Genomic DNA, 27,712 nt, shown 5'->3' on the forward strand with positions numbered 1-27,712 from the left:
TCAGCCTTCTGACTAGCTAGGATTACAGACGTGAGCTGCTGCTGTGTAGCTTGTCATAGTCTTAATTCATCTATAACAGTGGCTACAACATTTTTCAGGCAATAGGTGGTTGAGGTTTATTCTGAATGTTCACTTTGGTGTGGGCCCAGAAGAGATGAGTGAAACAAATAGAGGGACATCATGGTGGAGGGAGAGGAGGGGAATGAATAGCACTGGAGCACAGTGGTATTGCAGAACAGTGAGAGAAGGTGGCGGTGATCACAGATGTGTCATTAGCATGAGGCTAATGCCTGCATCACTCCCAGGACCTCATATTGCCCTTAGCAATATATTTACCTCCTTAGAGAAACTCCCTTTAGTATCAATAAAGGATACCAAATCATGTAGTACTAGAGCAGGTACAACCCACAGAAGTGAAGTAGCTGGGGAAATTGAGTCACAGAAAAGGCTGAAAATGTGCCCAAGGTTACCCCACCCTCAGTCATGGAACTGGGTCACAGATAACCTGACTCAGTCTCAACCGTTCATGTTTTGAGGCCCTGTCTCAGGCAGTTCCTCCCAGTCCCTCCTTTGTCTGCAGTGATTGCTGTGAAAAGCTAATTCTCATCCACACAGACTTCTTTCAGTTCCCTCTTCATTTTTTTCCTAGGCTACTCTTAACACGCTGAGGCCTGGCCAGGAAAGAGCAGTTACCAGTTTCCTAGCTCTTGGTGTAAACCCTGGGTAACCCCTGGATCCGGTTGGTGTGCCTATTATAGTTGCAGGCTGAAAGTGCTGATTCACACTGAAGACCAAGCTCTGTTGCTGCCTCTTCCTCTCTTTCTGCCTCTTCCCCTCAACACCTTCCCTTTTTTGTCTAGTTTCTTCTTTTCTCCTTTACCCTCCTCCTTCTTTCTACTTTGTTTGTCTGCTGGCATCTGACTACTTCCTAACCCATCTCCTCTCTAGATCTCTAGAGCATCCTACTAGCAGTTGGTTCCTAGGAGTTTGGACTGAGTACCAGTTGTAGGCACTAAAAGGGGAGGAAACAAGAAGTGGCAGCCCCTGGTCTACGTTGGAGAGTTAGGGCACTTATAGTCACTTGAAAAGTTGTTGTTGTTGTTGTTTTGGTTTTTTGATGCCATTCCTGGGGCTTGAACTCAGGGCCTAGGCCTTGGCCTTGAGCTTTTGTGCTCAAGGCTAGTGCTCTACCACTTGAGACACAGCTCCACTTTTAGATTTTTTTGGTGGTTGAAAGTCTCATGGACTTTCATGGACTTTCCTGCCCAGGCTGACTTGGAACTACAACCCTCAGAGCTACAGCCTCCTGAATAGCCAAGATTACACATGTGAGCTACTGGTACTGGCTTTGGAAAGCTTTTTTTTTTTTGGGTCCAGTCGTGGGGCCTGAACTCTGGGCCTGGGCACTGTCTCTTTGGCTTTGGGAAGCTTTTAAAGAACTTTGTACCAGTGATAAAGCAAATATGACAGGAGAAGGGGACAGAGGAAAAGATTAATGCATAAGTAGATCCTAGAATAATCCCAAATAGTGATGTACAACAGCTCCCACTAGGCTTAGTTTGTGGACTGATATGGAGAGCAGCAAGGAGAAGCAGCAGCCCACAGAAATGGTAGGTCCAGTGTAGGCCCAGAGCTGCTTTGCCTCTCTAGAGGGCTTGGGTACAAGCAGAAACAGGGTTGGTAAGAATATATATTTCGTTTTATTTACTTTTCTGTATCTGGCCCAATAGTGTCTCTGAATTTTTTTTTTCTTTTTATTCTCTGAGTGCTGGGCATTGAGCTCTACCACCGTGCTCTTACTGGTTGACCTCAAGTCCTATTGCAGATCTAAGAACCATCTCCGAAAGGCCATGAGACTCAGGAGAATGTTCAGTTGGATGCAATGACCTAAAGGAAAAGACAATTATATCTATAGTTAGTAACTGTGTATGTGCGGGGGGGGGGGGGGGTGATTGGGACTTGAATGCAAGGCCTAATTCTCTTGCTTGGCTTTTTCCACTCAAGGCTGTTACTCTTCCACTTAAGCCACACCTCCACTTCTGGGTTTTTGCTAGTTAATTGGAGATAGGCATCTCATGGTCTTTCCTGCCTGGGCTGGTTTTGAACCTTGATTCTCAGATCTCAGTTGCCTGCAAAGCTAGGATTACAGATGTGAGCCACCAGCTCACAGCTTGTAGGTTTTTGTTTTGATTTGAATTTTTAAAAAAGCCCTTCCTCCTCTCCCTCCTTTCTGACTAGGGGTTGAACTGAGGGCTTCCTATTTAGGTAAATACCCTACCACTTGAATTATGCTTCTGTCTATCACTGTTTTTCATTCTTTTTTTTTTTCTTTTCTGGATCTGGAATTCGAACTTAGTACCAGATGCTTTGCTCATTAGCTGTTGCTCTTATCAATTGAGCCACAGCTCCAACCCCTGACCACTACTTTAATCTTCCTTAAAGCTTCCAGTTAGATGTGGCTATGTACTCGGTTTACCGGAAGGAGAGCAGACAGTAGATTTGAGATGTGTCAGGACACCTCAGTATTATAAGCACATACCCAGGTCCTAGAGGCAAGGACAAACCTTGAAATGACCATGAGCCCAGATGCACATAGCCAGTCTCCAGGATGTGTGTGGAGGTTGGCAGGCACAGTGCCATGGGTTGTGGGCCGATGCTACTAAGTCACTCTAGGCAGAGTTTAACTCTCAAACACTATTTAAAGTTTGACTATGGTCAAACTTCTTTTAAAAGTTAAAGCAGCAGGGCACCAGTGACTCATACCTATAATCCTAGCTACTTAGGAGGTGGAGATCCAAGAATCATAGTTTGAAGCTAGCCTGGGCAGGAAAGTTGACAAGACTCTTGTCTCTAACAACCAGAAAAAAGCTGAAATGAAGCTGTGACTCAAGTGCTAGAGCACTCACCTTGAGCAAAAAAGCTCAGGGACAGCGCCTAGGCCCTGAGTTCAAGCTCCAGTGCTGGTACATGTGCAAACACACACACATACATAGCAAATTCTCACAGTGCTCTTAGAGGGAAAGGAACTGCTAGGCCTTTCTGAAGCTTTCCCCCTTAGCTGTGACTTAGGACAGCACTGCCTGCTTCAGATCTTCTGCTGGTACTTGGGGGAGCAGTGAGGCCATGTTAAATCAAGATGGCAATGTCACCAAATGAACATTCACTATGTAGGGAGGGGAAAGAGTAAACACATGAACGGAGAAGGAAGACAATGGCATCCCTAGCCAGTGTGGAGATCTTCAGGGGACCCCATTGTACCCTATCATTTAAGGGGACTCACATTATTCAACCAAGAGATGTAAGCAGAAACCCGGGTGAACACTGTCGGCTTCCTGGAGACATTGCAGCCCAGGCTGGACACAAAGCTGGTTACTCCGTGGACAGAATACTGGCCGTTCACCAAGCAGTGCAGGGGGCCTCCAGAGTCACCCTGCAGGGAGAGAAGCACAGTCCTCAAACTCCAGCCTACCCATCGCTGTGGTGAAATTCTCTAGGCTCTAATTCAAATCTCCGCCTTCAAGATGGGCATCAGTGGCTCACGCCTGTAATCCTAGCTACTTGGGAGGCTGAGCTCTGAGGATCACAGTCTGAGACCTAACCAGATGGGAAAGACCATGAGACTATTATCTCCAACAGACCACCAAAAAGCCAGAAGTGGAGTGTTATTGCTCAAGTGGTAGAATACTAGCCTTGAGCAAAAGAAACTAAGAGACATCAGGCCCTGATTGGTATATGCACATGCATGTGCACGTGCTCACATACTCTCTCTCTCTCTCTCTCTCTCTCTCTCTCTCCCTCCCCACTTTCTTCATATCATCACGGTCAAAACAAAGCTCTTCTTCCTTTCTAAACCACGGCTAACCTCCTTCCTCTCTGTTGTAGCTATGTCATGTTCTGCCTTTTATTTTGGTTTCGAAATTTGTTTCTGCCTCCTACACATATCCGTGAGCATCTTGAGCCAGGAACTATGCCTTACTGATCTTTTCTCCCCATAATACTAGCATAGAACCTGGGTTTTGTTTTTTATTTCTTCTTTTTTTTGGTTGGTCATGGGGCTTGAACTCTGGGCTTGGGCGCTGTCCCTGCACTCTTCAGCTCAAGGCGAGCGCTCTACCGTTCAGCCACAGCACCACTTCCAGTTTTCTAGTGGTTTATTGGAGATAAAGAGTTTCATGTGGACTTTCCTGCCCAGGCTGGCTTTGAACCATGATCCTCAGATCTCAGCCTCCTGAGTAGCTAGGATTACAGGTGTGAGCCACCAGCGCCCAGCTAGAACCTGTTTTTGTTTGTTTTTAAAAGTTGTTGTGGTCTGTTTGTTTTTGTGGTGCTGAGGTTTGAACCAGGGTCTCATGCATCTTAATCACGCACTCCTACCACTGACTTAGGACAGCATTGCAACATAAAATTAAGAACATTAAAAAGCATGGAGACAGGGTCTTACTATGTAGCCCACTAGTCTCATGAGTGCTGGGGTTACAGGTGTGTATTGTTACATCTGGCTAAACATAGAACTTTGAACATCTTAAATTTAAAATAAGATCTTACTGACTTGAACTGGACCTGGGATGGGAAAGTAGAGAATTCTAATAATTCCTTTATCCCTAGCATTGAGGCCAATGGCTCTAATTAGATCTAGAGGGGTCGACATAAGAGTACATAGTCAGCCAGCCAGAGTAATGGGAGAAGTGTGCTAGTGGGCAGTGGTTATAGGCTCAGCCTTAGTGCGGGGGAGAGGGGGCAGGCAGAAATTAGCTGAAAAGAATTAGAAATGGACCAGGTTGCTATAATACTAGCTACTCACTAGGCTGAGATCTGAGGATCACAGTTTGACACCAGCCTGGGCAAGAAAAGCCGTGAGACTCCTATCTCCAATTACCCACCTAAAAACTTGAGCTGTGGCTCAAGGTGTAGAACACAAGGCTTAATCTAAAAAAAAAAAAAGTCAGGGACAGTGTCCAGGCCTTGAGTTCAAGCCCCACAACCGACAAAGAAAAGAAAAGAAAAGAAAAGAAAAGGAAAGGAAAGGAAAGAATTAGAAATGTTACTCACTGACTGGGGGGTGGCAGGGAGAAGCAGCAGAGTCAAAACAATATTCCACTATTGAACCTCATAATTGAATCTGCCAACTTCAGCCTGTTAATAGGTATGACTTTAATACAAATTGAAAAAAAAATTGTTTTGGCCAATTGTGGGGCTTGAACTCAGGGCCTGGGCACTGTCTCTGAACCTCTTGGTGCTCAAGGTTAGCACTCTACCACTTGAGCTAAAGCACCACTTCTGCCTTGTTCTGTGATTAATTGGAACTAAGAGTTTCGCAGACTTTCCCACCTAGTGTGACTTTGAACCACAATCCTCAAATCTCAGCCTCCTAGTAGCTAGGATTACAGGTGTGAGCCACCAGCACCCAGCTTCTTTTTGGTTTTTATTGTGTTTTTGAAGTAGGATCTTGATAAATTTACCCTCTGCCATCTGAGTAGCTGGGATTACAGATGTGTTCTACCATGCCTGAATGTTCCCATTTTAACTAAGAAGAGTCATTACTCTCCCTCCCCCCACCAGCCAAAACAAAACAACCAGGATGAGTGGATCACTTCCAAGTGCATACATTTGAGGGTGTTCACAAAAATCCCTTTAATCCTTTCACTCTACTATTTTCAGGCTGCCTACCAGCCTCCTGCAAACAACTTCTCTTCCATACCAATCTTGGATCTGTAATTCTGTTCTATTGCTATGTTTGTGCAGCAGTCATGGAGTCATTCAGTCCTGCAAGAATCCTTCCCCTTAATCCTTGTCTCCAATCTCAGTATTTTAGGGGACAATCCTTCCATTCTCCTTCATTATTCCAGACACATGTAACCTTTGCACATACATTTCCTGCGGTCAAGTTGACTCTTCCTAGTTCATGAATAACCAGAAACGATATTACAGAGCTCTTGCAAATCTCAGCCACCCCACCCACGAAGGCCTCCACACTTCATGGACACTGGTGATTGTCCCTCCTGCTCAAAGCCAGCTCCCCCTGTGCCCTTGGTCCTGTCTCTTCCAGCTCGTCTGAAATCTGTGCCATCCAGTCTCCCTTCTCTGACTTCCTGCCTATTCATGTACTCTATTTTCTTCCCTTTTGTCACATCCACCCTGCTCATAACTTGCTGTCTCCGAAGCAACCTTTCTCCGTTCTTCTCCTTCAGCCAAGATTCTTGGAAAAGTCATCTACATCTCCTGCTATGTTTCTCTGCCTCTTCCTCCCTTACCCACCAGTCAGGCTTCTGTTCTCTAGATCGATAGGATTCAAACCTACAAACTTTTAGTTAACAGCTAAACACCATAATCAACTGGCTTCACTCCACAGACACTGCTTTTGCCATAACAAACAGCAGTCAACCTGTTGCCAGAGTTGCCACTTTTGGTTCTTGCCATGGGGGCTTCTGGCTGCACTGTGTACTGTGGAACACCCATCAAGAGCAGGAAGGCAAGTCACATTTGCTCCCAAGGGAGTCTCTAACCCAGCTTTCCCCCCAAAGCTCGCTTCTTCCTTCCTTCCTTCCTTCCTTCCTTCCTCCCTCCCTCCCTTCCTTTCCTCCCTTTCCTTTTCTTCCTTCCTTCCTTTTTTTTTTTTTTTTTGGTCGGTCGTGGGGCTTGAACTCAGGACTTGGGCGCTGTCCCTCAGCTCTTCCATTCAAGGCGAGCACTCTACCACTTGAGCCACAGCGCCACTTCTGGTTTTCTAGTGCTTTATCAGAGATAAGAGTCTCACAGGCTTTCCTGCCCCGGCTGGTTTTGAACCCTGATCCTCAGATCTCAGCCTCCTGAGTAGCTAGGATTACAGGCGTGAGCCACCGGCGCCCGGCCCTTTTCTTCCTTTCTTTCTGGCAGTACTTAGGTTTAAACTTGGGGCCACATGCTTGTTCCACTGGCACTCTACCTCTTTTCTTTTCTTTTCTTTTCTTTTTTTTGGCACTCTACCTCTTGAGCCATGTTTTCAGCCTTCAGGTTATTTAGGAGATGGAGTTTCAGTGACTTTTCTAACTGGGCTGGCCTCAAATCTCAGTCCTCTGGATTTTAGCCTCCAGAAGATTAAGGCTATTAGTGACTGGCTCCAAGTAATGCCCCCCCTCTTCTTTTTCCTCTCTCTCTCTCTCTCTCTCTCTCTCTCTCTCTCCTCTCTCTCTCTCTCTCTCATGCTTTCTTCTTAGTATCTAACTTCTTACTGGTTAGTTATATCTGATGTAAATGCTATAAATCATGTCTCATTCGAAGCCATAACTCCCAATCCCTTATCACTTAAACTAGATGCCTGGAAATCATCCCAGAGCCACGTCCTTCCCTCTTGCTCTCTGTTTCTACCACCACTGCTTGAATTCAGGCCTTACATTTCCTTCTAGCTCGCCACACAAACTCTCACCAGTGTCTCTGGCCCTTCTCATACAACAGGCCTACATCTTTGTCAGCACGCTCTTCTCAAGGCCAGGCTGATCATACTCTTCTGGGTCGGAGACTTCAGTGGCTCCATTGCCCGTGAGATAAAGGTCATGTGGCCCCTGCTGGCCTCTTTAGTCTCATCTCTTGACATTTGTAATTATTTATGTTCTAGCCCAGGGGTCAACAAGCTTTTTCTGTAAGGGGCCAGACAGTAAATATCTTAGCCTTGGCAGGCCATATTCTCTGTGTTGTCATACAAAAACAGTCATAAATTAATATGTAAACAAATAACTATATCCATGTTCCAATAAAATGTTATTTATGAATATTGCCAATTCATATATTTTTCACATGTAATGATTTTTTTCTGAGCTACTAATCTCACTAGATAGCCCTGGCTGGTCTCAAATTCACAATCCTCTTGCCTCAGCCTCCCCAGTGCTGGGACTACAGGCATGTACCATTATGCTCCGTAATTGAAATACTATTATTTTCCCTAACCATTTCAAAATCTAATAGTCATTCTCAGCTTGTGGGTCGTTCCAAAAACAAGCAGCAGGCTGGATTGGCATGGGGGCCTCCAACTTCCGCTGTGCCCTTGCCGGAAGAGAATGCTCAGTAATTCTCTACATATTCTACAATGTTCTTGGCCCAATGACTTTATTCATAGTGTTCCCTTCCTTTAAACATCTTTCCCCCTTTTATTTCACTTGCTTATTTCTATTTAACCTTAACCTTCAGTATTCACTGCAAATTCTAGTCTTTTATATTTTTTTTGGGGGGGTGGGGGCTTAAACTCAGGGCCTTGTGCTCTGATTTGGCTTTTTTGCTCAAGGCTCTAGTATTTGAGCCACAGCTCTACTTTGGCTTTTTGGTGGTTAATTGAAGGTAAGAATCTCACAGACTTTCCTTCTTGGGCTGGCTTTGAACCTTGATCCTTAAGATCTCAGCCTTCTGAGTAGCTAGGATTAAAGGCATGAGTCCCCAGTACCTGGCTACATTCCCATCTTTCTGATTCTAACCCACAGAAGTAACTGTCCTTGGGCTCCTATCCCACTATATATGTGTATGTGTGTCTCTCCATTATAAGCACTTACCTGGATTGTATTATAATACCCTACTGCCTGTCTGTGCCTCTACTTCTCCCTTGATGTTGTTTCATTCCCCTTTATCGGGCTGGGAAGGTGGCTCAGTGGTAGAGTGCTTGTCTTGCATGCCTGAGGCCCTGAGTTCGATTCCTCAGCACCACATAAGCAAAAAGAAAAAAGCCGGAAGTGGCACTGTGGCTCAAGTGGTAGAGCCTTGAGCTGAAGAGCTAGCCTTGAGCTGAAGAGCTGAGGGACAGTGCCCAGGCCCAGAGTTCAGGCCCCATGACCAGACCCCCCCCCAAAAAAAAACTTCATTCCCCTTTATCCCTAGAGTTAGTAGTACTTGGCATGTAGTAGATACACAATTAGCATTTTTTAATTTTTTATTTTTGAGCTGGTCCTGGGGCTTGAATCCAGGACCTGGGTGCTGTCTCTGAGCTTTTGTGCTCAAGGCTACCACTTGAGCCACAGCTCCACTTTCAGCTTTTTGGTGATTAATTGGAGATAAGAGCCTCAAGGACATTTTTCTGCCTGAGCTGGCTTTGAACCATGATCCTCAGATCTCAGTCTCCTGAGTAACTAGGATTACAGATGTGAGCCACCAGTGCCCAGTGAGCATTTCTGTAGTATGGTTTACTGCTTACTCACCTTGTTAAAATAGAGAATTGTGTTATATAAAAATCATTACAAAATTATTTTATATGCTTTCCCCTATTAAACTCACCTGCACCCACTGCTGTCATGACTGGATGAAATGGGCCCTCCTGGGAGAAGTCCAAGGAAAGCTGGGATTTCTGGGACTGGGAGGTACCTTACACACATTAAGTACAACCCCTCTTCTAGGCCTGCCATAAAAGATGTAAATAACCTAGGCACTGGTGATCCTAGCTGTAATCCATGCCTGGGATCCTAGCTACTTGGGAGGATTGCAGTTCAATGTCAGCTCAGGTAGACAAGTTCACAAGCTCCCCTTCTCAATGGAAAACTACAGCCCGTGCTGTCATTCTTACTCTGATAAGAAGTCTAACAACATGGGCAGGATATGCCCACACCTGGACAGGCAATAAAGAGGATCATAGTTTGAAGCCAGCCAGAGAAGGAAAAGCCCATGACTCTTATCTCCAGTTAACCACACACACAGCTGTGGCTCAAGTGTAGAATGCTAATCTTGAGCAAAAAAATAGCTCAGGGACAGTGCTTGCTGAGTCCAAGCCCCAGGACTGGCACACACACACACACACACACACACACACACACACACACACACACACACCAGGGTAGGTGTGGAAGGGGTGACATTGTCCAAAAAGGAATATATCTTTACCTGACTTATGTAACTGTAACCCCTTTGTAGATCACCTTTATAATAATAAAAAATTAAATACTAATAAAAAGAGTAGGTGTGAGATGTGGGCTGAGCAGTGGATATGGGCGAAGTGGAGGATGGGAGAGGGACTTGTGCTTGTACTTACCTGGCATCCAGAGCGAACGCCATCCCCACCGGCACACACCATACTCCTCTTCACTGTGGAGCCCCAGTAGGAAGAGCTGGAGCAGATGGAGTAGTCCACGCTGGGCAGGTAAGCCTGCTGCAGAGTCTGAGCCAGCTGCCCATTGGCTGAACAGAACACACACACTGGAGATCAACCCCAGATGCTCTAGGGGAAAAAATATCCTCCACTCCCTATCAAGCTTTCCCAGGTGCTGGTAAAACCTGAACTCGGGACAAGCTCCTTCCTTCTGCTTGCTATATGTCATAGGTCCTTCTTGATCTTCTATCTATGGCAGTCACAGGCCTCTTCCTTCAGGAAGTCATCCTTGCTTACTGTTTCACTAACTCTACTCCTGCTTTATTCATTCATGGATAACTTAGTCAAGTAATTAGAGTTTATTTAAAGTCAGGCGCCGGCCGGGTGGCTCACACCTGTGATCCTAGCTACTCAGGAGGCTGAGATCTGAGGATCGTGGTTCAAAGCCAGCCCGGGCAGGAAAGTCCATGAGACTCTTATCTCCAATTAACCACCAGAAAACTGGAAGTGGCGCTGTGGCTTAAGTGGTAGAGTGCTCGCTTTGAGCTGAATTGTTCAGGGACAGCACCCAAGCCCAGAGTTCAAGCCCCCTGGCCAACAACAACAACAACAACAACTATATATATATATATATATATATTGGCGTCGATACTGGGGCTTGAACTCAGGGCTTGGGTAATGTCCTTTAGCTTTTTCTCTCAAGGCTGGTGCTCTACCACTTGCCCCATAGCTTTACATCCAGCTATTTGGTGGTTATTTGGAGATAAGAATATCACAGACTGGGGGTGGGGAGTGGAGATGGGAAGGGATGGGAAGGGGAAACAAAGGAGGAGGCAACAATGCTTGATAAGAAATGTACTCATTACCTTGCTCATGTAATTGTAACCCCTCTGAACGGTATTTTCACAATTTTAAAAAAAAAAAAAAAAGAGTATCACAGACTTTCCTGCCCAAGCTAGTTTTGAACTGTGACCCTTAGATCTCAGCATCTTGAGTAGCTAGGATTACAGGTATGAGCCTGTACATGACTTGTTGATAACTTATTTGGCTTATAACTTATTTAAGTTTCACAAAGCAGAATTGGCTTGTGCATTTCTGTTTTCATCTTCCCTTTCTACCTTTTGCCTCCTTCCCTCCCTTCTTTCCTTTATTCCTTTTATTTTATTTTTGTTGGTCATGGGGCTTGAACTCTAGGCCTAGGTGTTGTCCCTGAGCTCTTACAAGGCAAGTGCTCTACCACTTGAGCCACAGCGCCACTTCTGGTTTTCTGATGGTTTATTGGAGATAAGGGTCTCCTGGACTTTCCTGCTTAGTCTGGCTTTGAATCATGATCCTCAGATCTCAGCCTCCTGAGTAGCTAGGATTATAGGCATGAGCCACCAGCACCCAGCTTTATTCCTTTTTCTTTTCTTTTCTTTTTTCTTTTTCTTTTTTTTTTTTTTTTTTGGGTCCGGTTGTGGGGCCTGAACTCTGGGCCTGGGCGCTGTTCCTCAGCTCTTCAGCTCAAGGCTAATAATGCTCTACCACTTGAGCCACAGCGCCACTTCTGGCTTTTTTCTTTTTGCTTATGTGGTGCTGAGGAATCGAACCAAGGGCCTCATGCATGCAAGGCAAGCGCTCTACCACTGAGCCACCTTCCCAGCCCTCATTCCTTTTTCTTAAGACAGGGTTTGGCTATATTGCCCTGGCTGTCCTAAAACTCAGAGTTCTCCTGCATAGCCTATAGAGTAGTTGGAATCCCTCTTTCCTTCCTTCCTTCCTTCCTTCCTTCCTTCCTTCCTTCCTTCCTTTTTTTTTTTTTTTTTTTGGTCAGTACAGAGGTTTGAACTCAGGGCCTCCCACTTGCTTGGCTCACTTACTTTGCTAGTGCTTTGGCACTTGAGCAATATCTCTAGTCCAGCTGTTTGCTGATTATTTCTCAGACTTTTCTGCTTGAGTTGTTTTTGTACCATTTTCCTCCAGGTCTCAGCCTTCTGAGTAGCTGGGAATACAGGTGTGATCCACCAGCATCAAGGTGTTAAGGTTCTATCTGTCTGTCTGTCTATTTATTTTTGTTGGTTGTGGGACTTGAGCTTGAGGCCTGGGTGCTGTCCTGAGCATTCCGATTCAAGGTTAGCACTCTACCACTGTTAGCCACAGCTCCACTTCCAGTTTTCTGGTGGTTAATTGGAGATAAGAGTCTCAAGGACTTTGCTGCCTGGACTGGTTTTGAACTGCAATCCTCAGATCTCAGCCCCCTGAATAGGATTACAAGTGTGAGCCACCAGTGACCAGCTATTTATTTAACTATATTTTAGTACTAAGAGTCTATGAATTTCTGACTTGACTATTTCACAGCTTATTCTTAGCTTGGTTGTCAGTTTATTTTATCTGTGGTTCCTTAGGTTGTTGGTATCTGGCTATAAATACTTAGGATCATAGAAAAATATGCCCTAAAAGTCAGATACTTAGTCAAGATTCCAATGGTGGATGGTGTGAAATATACAAGACTTACTCCTGGTCCTGCCCCAGCCTGTAATGTAGCAGGGAGTGTTGTTAGGCAGGACAGTTCCTTCCTGGGGCAGAACACCCAGTTGGACGTAGCTATTGAGTGTTACACTCTGGGCCAGTCGTAGCAGGGCGATGTCATAGCTGCGGGAGGAAAAGAGACAGCTCACTTGTGGTATCAGATCAGCACGTGTGTGCATAGTCCTTTGTGCCCTCACAGAGTTGCAAACAAACCACTTTAACGGAGGGGGCCAACTTGCCAAATTCAACCATAGGACATTATATGTTTAACAGCGGCATCTCTTGGTTGAATATTGGTATTGCAGCATAGTTGTGCTCTGCAATCCTCCCAAGTAGCTGAAATTATGGGTCTGAGCCCCTGACACCCAGCTTTACAGTGCTTCTGTGTTTGTTTGTCTTGAGACTTGAACTCAGGGCCTGGTTACTGTCCCTGAGTTTCTGTTGCTCAAGGCTAGCACTCTACCACCTGAGCCACAAAACCACTTCTGGTCTTTTCTGTTTATGTGGGACTGAGGAATCGAACCCAGGGCTTCATGCATGCTAGTCAAGCAGTCTACCACGAAGCCCCATTCCCAGCCCTACAGTGCTTGTGTGTAAGATTCACTTTAAGAATAGTTTTGGGGTATAGCTTAGTGCAAGAACATTTGCTTTAATATGTGTGAGATCCTGAGTCTGATCTCCAACAACAAGAAAAACAAAAATAAATAAAATAGATTTCCTTTTTCTGATGGGATTTGTTCCATAAAGCAAATAAGAAATATTATTAAGCTTGACACCAGTGGTTCACCCCTGAGATACTATCTATTCAGGAGGCTGAGATCTGAAGATCACGGTTTGAAGCCAACTGGGGCGGGAAACTGTGAGATTCTTCTCTCCAATTAACTATTAAAAAGACTGAAGTGGATTTGTGGCTCAAGTAGTACAGTGCTAATCTTAAGTGAAAAAGCTCAGGGACAGTGCCTAGGCTCTGAGTACAAGCCCCAGGACCGACACAACAGCACAAAACAAAAGAACACAAGACACCCCTATCCCCAAACTACAAAGAGGCTTCCGTGATGCACACCTGTTCCCCTCAAACAAATCCCAAACATCTTCAGACATTCTCCTTCTGTGGCTCCCTGCATGAGCCAGTGCCCTTGCTCAGGCTCACACACCAAGTGTCAGACAGTGCAATCTCCAGCCCTCTGGGAACACATGTGAAGGAAGCCAAGACTCAGCCTACTGGGCCAGGCAGCCATTGCCCTCCCAGCCCAGGACCAGCCCGGCCCAGTCCCTACCCGGCAGCCACGTTGTTGCTGTTCCACTTTTCATGCACCACGATCTTCTGCACACTTAAGTACTGCTCGGTACCGTCGTTCTGATTCAGGTTGTGGTCTCCCACAACCACTCGGAAGGTCAGGGCTCTGCAGGGAGGGAAAAGAGCTCAGAGGAGGGTCTCAGGAGCTCCCTTTCCCCTTGGAGAAAAGCCATTTGATGTCTTATCTTTAGGACTGGAACTCATCTTGCTTGGGCGGAGGAGGAAGAAAGACCCTTGCAGATAAGAAGGAAACAAATGCTCTCATTCCTTAATTTACTAACGTGTTGTTCCACAGTTTATGAAGCTAACACTACAAGGCTGAATGTCTCAGAATCGGGGAGGGGGGCGGCGGGAGGGGTGGGGGGGAAGATGGGCACGAATAATGGCACTCAACTACAGAGGGACTTTCAGGGAAATAGAAACTTCTAGGCTAATCATCTGGAAAAAAAAAATGTTTGTTTTGTTTTTGACCCGGGATTTCATGATGTAGCCCGGGCTGGCTCAAATTCCATGTCCTCCTGTTTTAGCCTCGAATGCTGGGATTATAAGTATCTGCCATCATGCCCAATACTGGGACTTGAACTCAGGTCTTTACAGCTCCACTTCTGGTTTTTTGTTTTTGTTTTTTTTTTTGGTCATTAATTGGAGATAAGAGTCTCCTGGACATTCTTGCCTAGGCTGGTTTCAAACTGTGATCCTCAGATCTCAGCCTCCTGAGAGTAGTTAGGATTATAGGCACAAGCCATGGATACCCAGCTTAGACAAGTGCTTCTTGAAGTGTGGCCCCAAGGCCAACATCGTTAGCATAGATCACCTGAAAACTTGCTAGAAATGAAATCATCACCTGGGACCTTCCCAATCAGAAACACCGCTGGGCGGATCCATGCCTTTCATGTTCTCCTGAGTCATGCTCAGATTTGAGAACTGCTTATTACAAATGTGAAAAAAAAAATCTAGTTAGCAGTCCTGTATTGACTGTTTAAATATTTACTCAGTCCTCACAACAACTCTATCAAGTTGGTATGTAGAGATAAGAGACTGGTAGAGTAGAGAAGCTAAGGAAATGTACCAAGGTTACAGAGCTGGAAGATGGTGGAACTGCAACGGGGGCTTAAATGCGGCTTTTGTTGAGGAGCGTGGAATCCTTGCTTGGCCTCACAAACGAGCTGCAAGCAGGATACTAGCTAAGCATCCCAGCCTCCGCCATTTTGTATCTATGTTCTTTTTCCTGAGCCATTCTCTCTTGTAGTCCCTTTACAGGCATCTTGGAAGCCAAGTAGGAGCAAACAGGAGGCCAAACCATTTGCCAGGCATCAAGGACTCTCTTATACGAAGGCCCTATTCGACCAATCTGTAGACAATGGAGTGCTCTACTACATTGGGCCACCCTGAACATATCTGTGACTGAATCCATTTAACTCTACATCTCCCCTTGCCCCTGTCTCCCTCATGTCTATATTCCAAAGATGTCTAGAGTGCTGTCTTCCCATACACTACATTTCTTGTGCCACACAATCAATCTGCCTTTGCATTTGACCTCTAGGGGTGAGGAGCTGGACAGGTACAATTCCTGGGGTTTGGGTCTGAGATTTAAAACTCCAGTTTCAGGAGATTTGAACCCAAGCTTGCCTAACTGCAAAACTTGTACTTTTCTCTTACCTATCCGCCCTGGCTTAGCCCCCAAATACAAATGGGTTGGGCAGTGGTTCTCCAGCCAACCCTTTGAAAGCTTTGTCCTGAGAAGCCAAAGACCAGTGTGCCGTCCCCTCCCAGGGGAAAGGCTGCGCTCACCTGTCCACGCAGTGCGCAGCCGTCATCACCCAGTTCCGTCTGACGAGGGTCCCCCCGCATGTGTGATGCCACTGCCCTCCTGACAAATACTGGAGGGAAATCTACATGGGAAGGAAGAAAAGAGGGACAGGTTGGTGCTTCCCAAAAGGCTTTACCCCCTCCACACACAACACATAGCCTCCTTAAATTCCTGACATCCTTCAACACATTCCCCCTGGTTCTGAGTCACTTATAGCATAAAATGGTGGCTTTCTTTTCTTCTGCCAGCTGCTCAGGGCTGGTTGGTAATGGCTACCACATTGCTGGGATAGGTATGGAGCTGCCTCTGCTCCATTGTTTGGGGTGTTTGCTGTGTCTCCCATGGGGGAGAAAGCACCCACAGGGCCTCAGACAGCCTCACTCCAGGTTGTGGCCAGGAGCCTCTGTTCCCTCTCCAAAAGAAAATGTAGCCAAGGCGTTTCTCCTTCAGCCAAGCCCACAGGCTTAAGACTCCAGAGCCCTCCCTTTGATGTTTTTATGAAATACCATCTCCCATGTGTGGAATTCTTAGAAATGCCATGGGAAGTCGGGCACCAGTAGCGCATGCCTGTAATCCCAGCTACTCAGGAGGCTGGGATCTGAAGATTGATATACAAAGCCAACCAGGGCAGAAAAATTTGCGAGACTTTTATCTCCAGTGGACCAGCAAAGAAGTTGGAACCGGAGGAATGGTTCAAGTGGTAGAGTGCTAGCTGTGAGCAAAACAGCCGAGTGAGAGTGTGAGGAGACCCTGGGTTCAAGCCCCAGTACTGACAAAAAGAAAATAAAGCCCAATTGTTTCAGTGTTACTGGTTCATGTTTTTTTTATATTACCCAATAGCTCTGTTCCCAAAAATTGGGCCTCAAAACTATTATACACTGAATGTAATTAAGTTGCAGGTATTTCTGTCCAAGTGTTCACCAATTCATTGCCAGTTTTATACATTAGACTTGCTTAAATTAGGGCGCAGCTGCTCTGTGACAAACAAGGAAACTCTTTAACCAAATAAGCAGCATGCTGGGCCATGTGGGTTGGTGTAAGTGGGGTGGGGTCACACACCGTGCGGAGAAATGAGTGCATGTGTGTCTCTAGGTATGTAGAGCTCACTGCCAGTGGCTCACACCTGCAAGCCTAGCTATTTAGGAGGTTGAGATCCAGAGGATTGAAGTCTGAGGCCAGACTGAGCAGAAAAGTCTGAGATTCCATCTCCCAAAGCAATCAGCAAAAAACTGGGCTGGAGACTTGTTTCAAGTGGGGAGAATGAAAGACAAGCAAGCGGAGCAAACATACTCTCAAGAGTTCAAACCCCAGGACCTGTGGGAAAAAACTATGTGGAGCTGGCTGTGTGGGTCTGGCACATAGTCTTGTGAGTTTCTTGTACGTAGTGTCCCTGGGTGTATAAAGTAGTTGATGAGTTGAGCATGTCGCTCAGTAACACAGCGTTTGCCTGGCATGTAGAAGGCTTTGGGTTCACAGTCCCAGCAACCACTAAAAAGAAAATGGAGTTTGGTTAGGATGTATACCTGGGAGAACATGCTTGGTGTATAAACTTCTGAGCCTTCTGCAACACCTGACCTACTCTCAGCAGTCTTTAAAATCCAACAGGAGCTGGGGGCCAGTGGCTCACCCCTGTAACCCCAGCTACTCAGGAGGCTGAGATCTGAGGATCATGGTTCCAAGACAGCCTGGGCAGCAAAATCTGGGAGACTCTAATCTCTAATTAACCACCAGAAAAAAAAAAAAAAGCCAAAAATGGTGCTGTGGCTCAAGTGGTAGAGTGCTAGCCTTGAGCAAAAGAAACTCAAGGGGGGCTGGGAAGGTGGCTCAGTGGTAGAGTGCTTGCCTTGCATGCCTGAGGCCCTGGGTTCGATTCCTCAGCACCACATAAGCAAAAAGAAAAAAGCCGGAAGTGGCGCTCTTCAGCTGGAGCTGAAGAGCTGAGGAACAGCACCCAGGCCCAGAGTTCAGGCCCCACTACCGGACCCCCCCCAAAAAAAAGAAACTCAAGGACAGCACCCAAACCCTAACTTCAAGCCCCATGACCAGCACACACCCATACACAAAAATCTAGCAATTGATGAATGGCCTGTTGACACACACACACCCTCCCCCCCCCACATTCTGGAAAAATCCTGGCTGTGAAGGAGCACCCACCTGAGAGGGCCAGGAATTCCTTTGGGCCTCAGTCCCTCCAACTACGCGTGCGTTGGTTTCTGGAAAATCCTGGGTGCTGTGTCCTTTGTGGCAGAAGAGACATGAGTGATGACTAAGCATGGGGTCAGCGGGGGTGGGGTGGGGGCGGGGAGGGGCCGTGGCTTTGATGGGGGGTTAGCCTTGTCTGCAAATTCACAGCTCTTCCCTGACAACCCTGGCCGCCCTCCCCCTCCCACCCCCCTCCTCCTTCTCCAAGCCCCTTTGGAAATCAGCAGCCAGACCAGTGCCTTCTGCAGCTCTCCACAATCAAGCAGCCCAGGGCCACACAGGGCCCATGAGGCCATAGCTTTTGCCTTAGGTCTCGCTTGGGGCTTGAGAGAACCCTCTCACTAGGTTTTGGCAGAGATTTTCCCCAGGGCCAGGCATTGGCTGACCATCGCCTCCTGTCCAGGCACCGGAGGGGAAGCCCAGGCTCCCCCCTGCAAGGGCCACTTTCTGCTTGGTGGCTCAGGGGACCTGAGGTCCAGAAGGCCCTTGCCTGGCCCGCCAAGGGCCCTGGTTCCCTTGCTGCCTTGCTGTCCAAGAGAGGAAAGGCAGAGCATCCCACCTGGGCGTAGGGAAGGCTTTCCCTGCTCTCCCTCCAATCGCCCTTCCCGTGGCCCTCAGGCAGAGTGATCCACTTACCATAAAGGACCAAGGTGGCAAAGAGCAGGATGCGGAGCATGGTGCTGGCTAAGAGACCACTGTCCCCTGCCGGGAAGCAGGCCCTCTTTATCCACCTCTTATCAGCAGCCTTGCTGACCGCCTTCCTGCCAGCTGGCAGGGCTGTGAGGGAAGGCAGAAAAACTCACAGGTGCCATGGAAATACAAAGGAAAAAGATTTCTTAGGCAAGTCAACTCATTTATCTGTTGTTCAAAGACAGATCAAGGTCGGAGCTCAGTTAATCATCTGGCTTTAGTTGAAAAGCATCCAAAACAAAAAAGTCTTTTGCAGAACTCAAATGAAGAGCCTAGAACTGTTTTTATTCCCCCCCTCAGAGTGCATCCCTTATTGTCCTACCTTCATTGTCCCTCTGCATTCGGTGGCGGGGACCTGCTCTACATACTAGGGGGTGAAGGCAGCCGATGCCGGGAGAGGGGAGAGGGATAGGAGGAGGGGAGCAGGCTGGTGGTTTTTAACTTTGTACACATGGAGACAGACTGGCACCCAGCATGCAGAACAGGGCAGGGCAGACTCTGAAATACAAAGTCGGAAGGAGATCTCCCAAGCAGGGGGAAAGTGAGGCAGGATGGGGAGCGAGTCTGAGGGCTATGAGGGTGAAGGGCTGGGCCCTGCAGGAGGTAAAGGGCTCTCGCTTGGTCAGGAGGAGAAAGGAGGGAGAGGAAGTGTGCCTTGGGGTGGGAAGAGGACCTTGGGGTGGGCACACAATGATCAGAACCATTGCAGGCACCAGGGCTGCGGTGGAAGCAAAGAGTAGGAGCTTTCAGTCATGGGGCTTGAACTCAGGTTCTGGGCCCTGCCTCTGAACACTTTTGCTCAAGGATAGCGCTCTACCGCTTGAGCTACAGGGCAACGTCTGGCTTCCTCGTGGTTAATTGGAGAGAAGAGTCTCCCAGACTTTCCTGCCTGGGCTGGCTTCAAACCATGATCGTCAGATCTCAGCCTCCTGATAGCTAGGATTACAGGTGTGAGCCACCAGCGCCCGGCTAGAAGCTATTATTTTTTAATTTAAAATTTTTGTTCATGTTTCCTGAGACAGCATCTTATGTTAACCCAGTCTGGTCTCACCCCCCTCTCCCACTTGCCCCCCATCCTCCTCAGTCTCCCAAAAACTGGGATTATAGGCATGTGCTGTTGTGGTGGGCTTTAATGCAGAGCTTGATTTGGGAAGGGAGAAGCCTAGAAGCCTCCAGCGAAGCAAGCACATCTCCTGACTCATCTATGGTTTCTGTGGCCCTTAGATTTGAGATTCTAGACTTCCTTCCTGCATGGCTGGGAGAGACAGGGAAAGGGTGTTTGAAGGAATCTGCACAGTATTTACCTTTCAGGTCCCTTGAGCTGTTTGGAGTAGTTTTGCTTTGATGTTCAGGTTGCTGGAGGGTAGCCCTGACACAGCCCAGACCTCAGAAAAGAGGGTGGAGCTGGACTGGTCTCTCTCTCACCTCTCTGCTTCTCTGAAGAGAAAGAGACCCTGCCTAAGGTCTTAGGGCAGGGACTTATCCATACAAACTCAATCTGTGTTTGCTTAAAAACCAAAACTTTAGGCTGGGTGCAGTGACTCAGGCCTGTAATCCTAGCTACTTGGAGGCTGAGATCTGGAAGCTGTGCAGAGCCAGACCCAGGAGCTCATGAAGTCTTTATGGAACCAATAAAAGCTGGGCTCCATGGAGTACACATCTCATCCCACCTGATAAATAGGAGGATCGTGGTCCAGGCTAGCCTAAGCAAAACGTGAGACTCTAACTAAGTAAAAAAAGGGGCTGGGGGAATGGCCTGAGTGGTAAGAGTGCCTGCTTTGCTAGCAAGAGGCCCTGAATTCAAATCTTAGTACCTACCTCCCCCACCAAGAATCAGACTTAAATGAATTGACATGAAAAGACAGTTACGCCGGGCGCTGGTGGCTCACACTTGTAATCCTAGCTACTCAGGAGGCTGAGATCTGAGGATCTCGGTTCAAAGCCAGCCCGTGCAGGAGAGACCGTGAGACTCCTATCTCCAATAAACCACCAGAAAACCAGAAGTGGTGCTGTAGCTCAAGTGGTAGAGCGCTCGACTTGAGCTGAAGAGCTGAGGGACAGCGCCCAGGTCCAGAGTTCAAGCCCCACGACCGACCAAAAAAAAAAAAGACAGTTACACAGAATGTGCTATATATCTGTATACTCATAGAAAAAAATATAGGAGTGTTTAGATATCAAACTGTCAACAGTTATTCTAGAGAAGAACTCTGTAGGGAAAGGACACTATGAATTCCTTTCCTTTTTCAGGAGTGGGGAGTGGTTCTGGGATTTGAACTCAGAGCCTCATGCTTGCTAGGATGATGCTTTGTTACTGAGCCACTCCAACACATAGCTTTTGTAATTAAAAATAATAAATCTGGATTGGGAATGTGGCTTGGTGGTAGATTGCTTGCTTAGCATGCAAGAAGCCCTGAGTTCAATTCCTCAGTACCGCATAAACAGAAAAGTCCAGAAGTAGTGCTGTGGCTCAAGTAGTAGAGTGCTAACCTTGAGCAAAAGAACCTCAGGGACAGTGCCCAGGCCATGAGTTCATGCTCCAGGACTAGAAAACAACAACACCAACAATAATAATTTCTAAGATAGCTGTTTGGGCAAACTCTTCAAATGGGAGACTGACGTCAGATGGATCAGCACTTTAGTGCCAAGATGTCAGAAAAGTGTTTCATAGGGCTAGCTGCAGGTTTTATAAGGTGGTGGCCCTAGGTTAGCTTTGAGACCATCAGGAGGAAAAGTATAGGTGTCGAGATAGGGCAATGCCAGCTACAGTTAAAAGGAAGGATAAGGAGCTAGTTAGTGTTTCTCAGCTGCTGCTGTCTTCCTCCTCCTCCTCCTCCTCCTCCTCCTCCTCCTCCTCCTGCTCCTCCTCCCCCCTCCCCCTCTTCCCCCTCCCGTTCCCCTCCTCTTCCTCCTCCCCCTTCTCCTCCTCCTCTTCCTCTTCTTCCTTTTTTTTTTTTTTTTTTTTTTTTTTGGGTCCGGTCGTGGGGCCTTGAACTCTGGGCCTGGGCGCTGTCCCTGAGCTCTTCAGCTCAAGGCTAGCGCTCTACCACTTGAGCCACAGCTCCACTTCCGGCTTTTTCTTTTTGCTTACGTGGTGCTGAGGAATCGAACCCAGGGCCTTGAGCATGCAAGGCAAGCGCTCTACCACTGAGCCACCTTCCCAGCCCCCCTCTTCTTCCTTTTTTATCTTCTTTTAGTGCTGCACCTTGGCTTAAACTCAAGGTCTTGCATCCTCATTGTGCTTTTCGATCATTAGTACTACTACCCCTTGAGCCATACTTCCAGAAAAGCATTTTGCTAGTTAATTGAAGATAGTCTGAGGCCCATGGTCCTCAGATCTCAGACTTGTGGGTAGCTAGAATTACAGGTGAGAGCCACGATCTTACTACCGTAGTCATTGCCCTTTCCTTCCCTTGCCCCTTCCCTGGGCCCACTGGGGGGGGGGGGGAGGGAGGGGACAGGATGTGGTCCTGCATGCCCCAGGCTCCCTAAGCATGGTCATTATCAGCTGCTAGCTTCTGGAAGATGCCATGTTATTTGAGGACAGGTGGGAGGAGGTGTGTTGGTACTGAAATAGGTTGCCTTGGCTGGAAACCATATGAATGGGCTGGAGGTTGTTGGGTGCTGCTATCCACAATACAAAGATTTCTGCCTGACAGATGTCTAGGTGTTTAATGCCAGCAATGGGCTCAAGGTGAGGGGTCATGACTTCTCACAGCTGGCGTGATTTATTCATGTGACACTCAAATCCCTTCTGCACTGGGCACCAACTTGCTCCTCCATAGGGCCGACGCCAGCAGGCGCGGTGCCCTGCCCAGAATACTTCAAAGGGCCCATAAATTAAGATGGGTTACTTTCTCTTGAGTTTAGAAGAAATTACAATCTGTATATTCACCTTTAGAACGATGTAGTCGTCTATTGTATGGCTACATAAATTACATATAAATTATAGTTAGTTGTGTGTTTGTGGTGTGTTTGGTGCTGGTCCTAGAGCCTGAACTCAGAACCTGGGTATTGTCCCTGTGTTTCTTTTGCTTAAGTCTAGCACTCTACCACTTCTGGCTTTTTGCTTGTTAAAGATAAGCATCTCAAGGACTTTCCTGTCTGGGTTGGCTTAGAACCACATCCTATCTCAGTGTCCTCAGTGGCTAGGATTACAGGTATGTGCCTTAGAGCACGGCTATTATTAGTTTATTTTAATGAAACAAGAGTACTATGAAGACCAAAGTGTCTAGGGTCCACCAAAGTCCAAATGTGGCCTTTGGAACTAGACATGTGGAATGCCTCACATACACAAAGCCCTCATTTCCATTCCTAGCACAGCATCAGAGTTCTTGTGCTGGGCAGGTATGGTGGTGCATATCTGTATCTCAGTACTAGGAAGGCTGAGACAAGAGGGTCTTCAGTTTGAGGACAATCTAAGTAACATAGCAAGACACTGTCTCAAAACACAAAACAAAAACAAAACAGCCAGGTGCCAGTGGCTCATGCCTGTAAGTGTAGTTACTCAGGAGGCTGAGATCTCAGGATCAGGGTTTGAAGCCAGCCTGAGCAAGAAAGTATAGCAGACTCCAACTAATTAATCAATCAATTAATTAACTAGCATACAAGCCAGAGGTAGAGATGTGGCTCAAGTGGTAGAGCACTAACCCTGAGTGGAAAAAGTTTAGGGACAGCACCCAGGCTAGCCCCAGAGCCAGCACAAACAATAACCCCAAACAGCAAAACAAATGACTAAACGCAACCAATGGCCTTCATCTTCTAGCTCTTATACCTATTGCTCCCTCGCCCCGCTGTCCTCTTGGTTTTCCAGACCTGCTTCTGCCTTTGTTCCCTAGAGGCTCTTGTTCATTCCAGAGGTGCTAGAGTCCTTCCCACGTCAGGACTTGTCCTTTGATGGTTTTTGTCACTCTTAGCTCACCTAGCACATTTCTGGACATCGTCTGGCCTGTCACAGCTTGTTTTCATTTCGAGTGGGACTTCTGGTGGAAGGACTTCATCTTCCATGTCCTGGTGCTTGACTCCAGTGCACGGGGCTCCATGTGAAGCCACAGGAGGTTTGGGGAGAAGAGACATGGTTGTGACCAAGCTTTTCAGCTCAGAGACAACACAGGGAAGGCAGAACTCAGCCCAACTTCCTCTACCATTGCCATAAAACCTTTATTTCCACGCCCAATTCCTTTCCCTTTCACCACCTCAGATCCGGATCTGGTTGGGTCATTTCAGAATGTCTCTTTTTCTGGAAAGCTTCCAGGGGCAAAGGGGCCTCTGCAGTGTTGGGTTCCAGGGAAGAGGCAGCTGTGGTTCCATGGCACCATCTTGTGGCTACAGCCTGCTATTGCATCCAGAAAAGCCTTCCACCCCAAAGCAGCCAGCCCTGTGTGGGTGGGTGGGGTCTAACTAGTTCTGGACCTGGAGATCTGCTCAACACCAAGACTTCAGGGATGCCTCTTAGCACATGTTCCTGCTTTCTCAGACTTGCCGGGACTCTACACAGCCTGAACTGGGATCTAGCCTCTGGGCTGCCAATACCTTATTGGGCCCCTGACTGGGTGGTGCTGGGTGAATTCATTGGTCTGGCTTTAGTTTCAGAATATGAAATGAAAGGGCTGGACTAAAGTACAGTTTCAAACCATACTTAACAGACCTTCCCATGCCACTGTGCTTTTTAATCTAGCTTAAAAGGACCTGGGATGGAAACTTGAAAACAAACAAACAAAAAAACAAAATCCCTGGTTCCAGGAGCTTCTTCAACACTAATACCCCAGGATTCTCAGTGTGGTCTCTTTCCACCAGCCAACCCAGTTCTAGGCTTTATGGAGGCCAGGCAGTGAGAAATGATCAGAACGGGGAGAAAGAAGAGGGAATGGCAAGGCTGGTGGCTGTCTAGTGTTCTTATGCTGTGGCAGGTGCCCTGGTTCAGTGCTGAAGACCACCAGCTCCAGCCAACACAGTGGAAGGGGCTGTCAACCAACAGCTGGGAAACCACACACAAGCTCCTTTACCTCTCTTTGCTTCTCCCTTCCTCTCCCTCCCTTCCTTCCATTCTTTCTTCCTTCCACTGAGCTAGGCCCTAGGCAGGCCTCAGCTCTCTTATCTGTAGTTTGGGTGTGGTGGTTTCTGAGTGCAAATGAAGATAAAGAACACCTGGCAGGATGCTTTCTAAAAATGCAAACATAGTTCCACACACTCTGTGTGTTAGCAAGGGAGGCTCCTGCGGCCTCCAGTCCATTGGAGAACATTTGTTTCCCTATTCTGTAGGCACTTGGGTGACTGGGGCTTCGAGACGTGGCTGTATTAGTCATCTTCCTAAGCTTGGCATTACTGCCCTGGGCCCTGGGCACTGCAGCCATGGTCCCTGGCTGCCTTCTTTGCTTTAGAGGTCTGTTGCTAGGCCAGGTATCATGTGTCTCTAGCTCCTTCCATTAGTGTGAGATGAGCCCCGTTGTTGCAAGGAGCAAGAAGGTCCTGTGCTGACATCCAGTGGGATTGGGAATCCATCTTGGAGGCCTACAGAGGAGCTGGTGATAAGGTCCCCAGATGTCTGGCAATCCTAGTTCCTGAGAGACCTTCCCTCTGGGGACAACTGGCATCTAGACAAAGAGCCAGAGCTGGTGTGGGTCCCTTGGATTGCAGGGTGCCATGGCTGGCTTTTTGTCCTGGGATGTCAGGCAGGTACCAGATCCTGAGTTCCTAATCAGTTGATCCTAAAAGACAACACAGAAAAAGGGTCAGTGTGGCCAAAGACTTCTAAGTGTTATTGGGGGACAATGAGATGGGGGATATCTGACAAAAGGCAAAGGATGAAGACAGGTGCTATTTGAAAAAGGGGGAAGAAACCAAGTGCTGGTGGCTCCTGATAACCAGGAAGCTGAGATCTGAGGATCATGGTTCAAAGCCAGCCCCGGCAGGAAAAGACGAAAAGACTCTTCAGTTAACCACCAAAAAGTTGGAAGTGGAGGTGGGGCTCACGTGGCTGAGTGTCTCCCTGAGCAAAGAAGCCAAGCAGGAGTGTAAGGCCTTGAGTTTAAGCCCTAGTACTGGAAGGAAAGAAAGAAAGAAAGAGAGAAGAAGGGGAAAGGGAAGGAAAGAGAAAAAGAAAGAGAAAGAAGAGAGAGAAAAGAAAGGAAGAAAGGAAGAAAGAAAGAAAAAAGAGGGGAGAAAAGAAAGAGGAAGAATAGAAATATGGTGGAGGGGGCAAATTTGTTCAAAGTATACTGTGGACATATATAGAAATACGATCATGAAAGCTCCTCATAACACAAATGCATGTTCATTAAAAAAAAAAGACCCCACACACCCCAAAAAGGTAAAGGAAATGCAGCAAGGCAAAGAGGACCCTTGCAATTCCTTCCCTGGGGCGTGCCCATATGCTGAGACGCAGTCTTGAGTTTCCCCCTATCTGGGGCTCACTCCCCATGTGCAGCGGAAGCCTGAGTTGCTGGAATCGAGGAGAACAAGGCAATGGACTCCCAGAAAAAGGCTTTCAGGAGCTGCCCCTCCCACAGCTGGCCAGGGTGAAGGACCTAGGCTCCAACGCTCCCCCCATTTTCTGCCTTTGCTCATCCTTCCATTTTTCCCTTTCCTAAAGCTCCTCTTTCCCAGTGGTGGTACTATGGGAAGAACCAAGACTTTCAAGTCAGACTTGAATAGGTTCAAGTCTCAGACTGCCATTTATTGGTGATGGATCTTAGGCCAGTCACAGATTTGTTGCGCTTTATCTGGCTAGATATCTACAGAAATGGAGCCATTGTATATTAGGAAAGAGCCTCAGGAAGACTAAGTCTATGAGAGCCAGCCCTGTACTTTGTACCTGGCACACAGAGGTTGGCAAAGTCGTAGGTGATGCTTCACCTTCATCTCACCTACATACATTCAGCCTGTTATGCGAGGGCAGGACTGGTCCCATATTAATTACATAATTTTAATTTATTTTTCCTTTTTGTCAGTTGTGGGGCTTGAACTCAGGGCCTGGACACTGCCCCTGAGCTCTTTTGTTCAAGGCTAGCACTCTACCACCTTGAGCCACAGTTCCACTTCCAGTTTTCTGGTGGGTAACTGGAGATAAGAGTCTCAAAGACTTTCGTGTCTGGGCTGGCTTTGAACTGTAATCCTCAGTTCTCAGCCTCCTGAGTAGCTAGGATTACAGGCGTGAGCCACCAGTGGTCATATTCATTTATTTTTGTGTATGTGTTGGTACTGGGGCTTGAACTCAGGTCCTTGCGCTCTCATTTGGCTTTTTCACTCAACACTGGCACTCTACTTTGAGCTATACCTCCACTTCTGGCTTAAAAAATCTTAATTGGGGATAAGTATCTCATGGACTTTCCTTCCTGGGCTGGCTTTGAACTGTGACTCTCATATCTCAGCTTTCTGAGTAGCTAGGATTACAGGCATGAGCCACCGGTGCCCAAGAGGTCCTCTCTTCATACTCAGCCGGGACTAACCACCACCAAACGTCACTCCCACCCTAAGAGCCCGGCTGTGCCAAGCCTACACTCCTACACTTTTCAAAACATCCTAATCTTTCCATGGTGGCTCAAGGCAGAAGATGGCAGATTCTTGACTCACCTGAGTGAATTCCCATTCCTCGTCCTTGGGCACTTGGCTGTTCTTGCCAGTGAAGTGGCAACTCCGGAGGCCCAGCGTGCTAGCACTGGCATGTAGACACAGCTGCTTTGCGATATTGTGACGAAGGTCCTTCTGGGTTGTGTACTCAAAGTACTGGAAGTCAAGACAAGGAGGTGAAGAGCAGATGGGTAGTCTGCCCGCCACTCACCACAGCCACCTAGTTACACAGCCTCCTGGGGAGGAGGGCCCATGGGAGGCCAGGCCTAAGTATTTAGTAATTTATGTGTTACCCTCAGAGGTGTGTTTTTTAAAAAAACATCTGGGTTATCCTGGAATCACAGTTCGTATGTATATACATTCTTGTGTGTGTGAACTTGAACTCAGGACCTCATGCTTGCTCAGCCTTCTTGCTCATGGCTGGTGCTCTACCAGCTGAGTCATGCCTCCAACTTTAGGCTTTTTGCTGGTTAGTTGGGGATAAGAGTCCTAAGATTGGGCTGGGAAGTTGGCTCAGTAGTAGAGTACTTGCCTTGCATGCATGAGGCCCTGGGTTCGATTCCTCAGCACCACATAAGCAGAAAAAAGCCAGAAGTGGCGCTGT

At 47.3% G+C, this 27,712-nt stretch overlaps 2 protein-coding genes across 3 annotated transcripts in view; both read right to left on the minus strand.

The window, feature by feature from the left end:
• Positions 1–1,695: 1,695 nt before the first annotated feature.
• On the minus strand, positions 1,696–23,615 carry Cela1 (chymotrypsin like elastase 1). The gene is made up of 9 exons (XM_070041314.1): positions 23,462–23,615; positions 18,490–18,630; positions 17,806–17,888; positions 15,633–15,733; positions 13,822–13,947; positions 12,531–12,667; positions 9,980–10,125; positions 3,281–3,430; positions 1,696–1,887 (listed from the first exon to the last, which is right to left on the minus strand). Exons 1-9 carry the CDS (start codon positions 23,478–23,480, stop codon positions 1,870–1,872), a joined length of 921 nt encoding a protein of 306 aa, XP_069897415.1. The 5' UTR covers positions 23,481–23,615; the 3' UTR covers positions 1,696–1,869.
• A 66-nt stretch (positions 23,616–23,681) lies between these two features.
• Galnt6 (polypeptide N-acetylgalactosaminyltransferase 6) overlaps positions 23,682–27,712 on the minus strand; it is a 50,946-nt gene continuing 46,915 nt past the window's right edge. For both annotated transcript variants that reach the window (XM_070041302.1, XM_070041297.1), the window contains exons 11-12: positions 27,112–27,264; positions 23,682–25,247 (exon numbers count right to left, since the gene is read on the minus strand). In XM_070041302.1, coding sequence (XP_069897403.1) covers positions 25,134–25,247; positions 27,112–27,264 — 267 coding nt within the window. In that variant the 3' untranslated portion in view covers positions 23,682–25,133. The remainder of the gene's footprint in view (positions 25,248–27,111; positions 27,265–27,712) is intronic.

Source organism: Dipodomys merriami, unplaced genomic scaffold, assembly GCF_024711535.1.
Source record: "Dipodomys merriami isolate MVZ:Mamm:240054 unplaced genomic scaffold, mDipMer1.0.p SCAF_10, whole genome shotgun sequence".
Classification (NCBI taxonomy): Eukaryota; Metazoa; Chordata; class Mammalia; order Rodentia; family Heteromyidae; genus Dipodomys; species Dipodomys merriami.

Excerpts from the sequence above, each read along its gene's own strand:
- Cela1 (XM_070041314.1), bottom strand. Across the intron at positions 15,734-17,805 it reads GGAATTCCTGGCCCTCTCAG|ATTTCCCTCCAGTATTTGTC; the intron begins GTGGGTGCTCCT and ends CTTCCCATGTAG. Across the intron at positions 3,431-9,979 it reads GCGTTCGCTCTGGATGCCAG|GGTGACTCTGGAGGCCCCCT; the intron begins GTAAGTACAAGC and ends CTCTCCCTGCAG.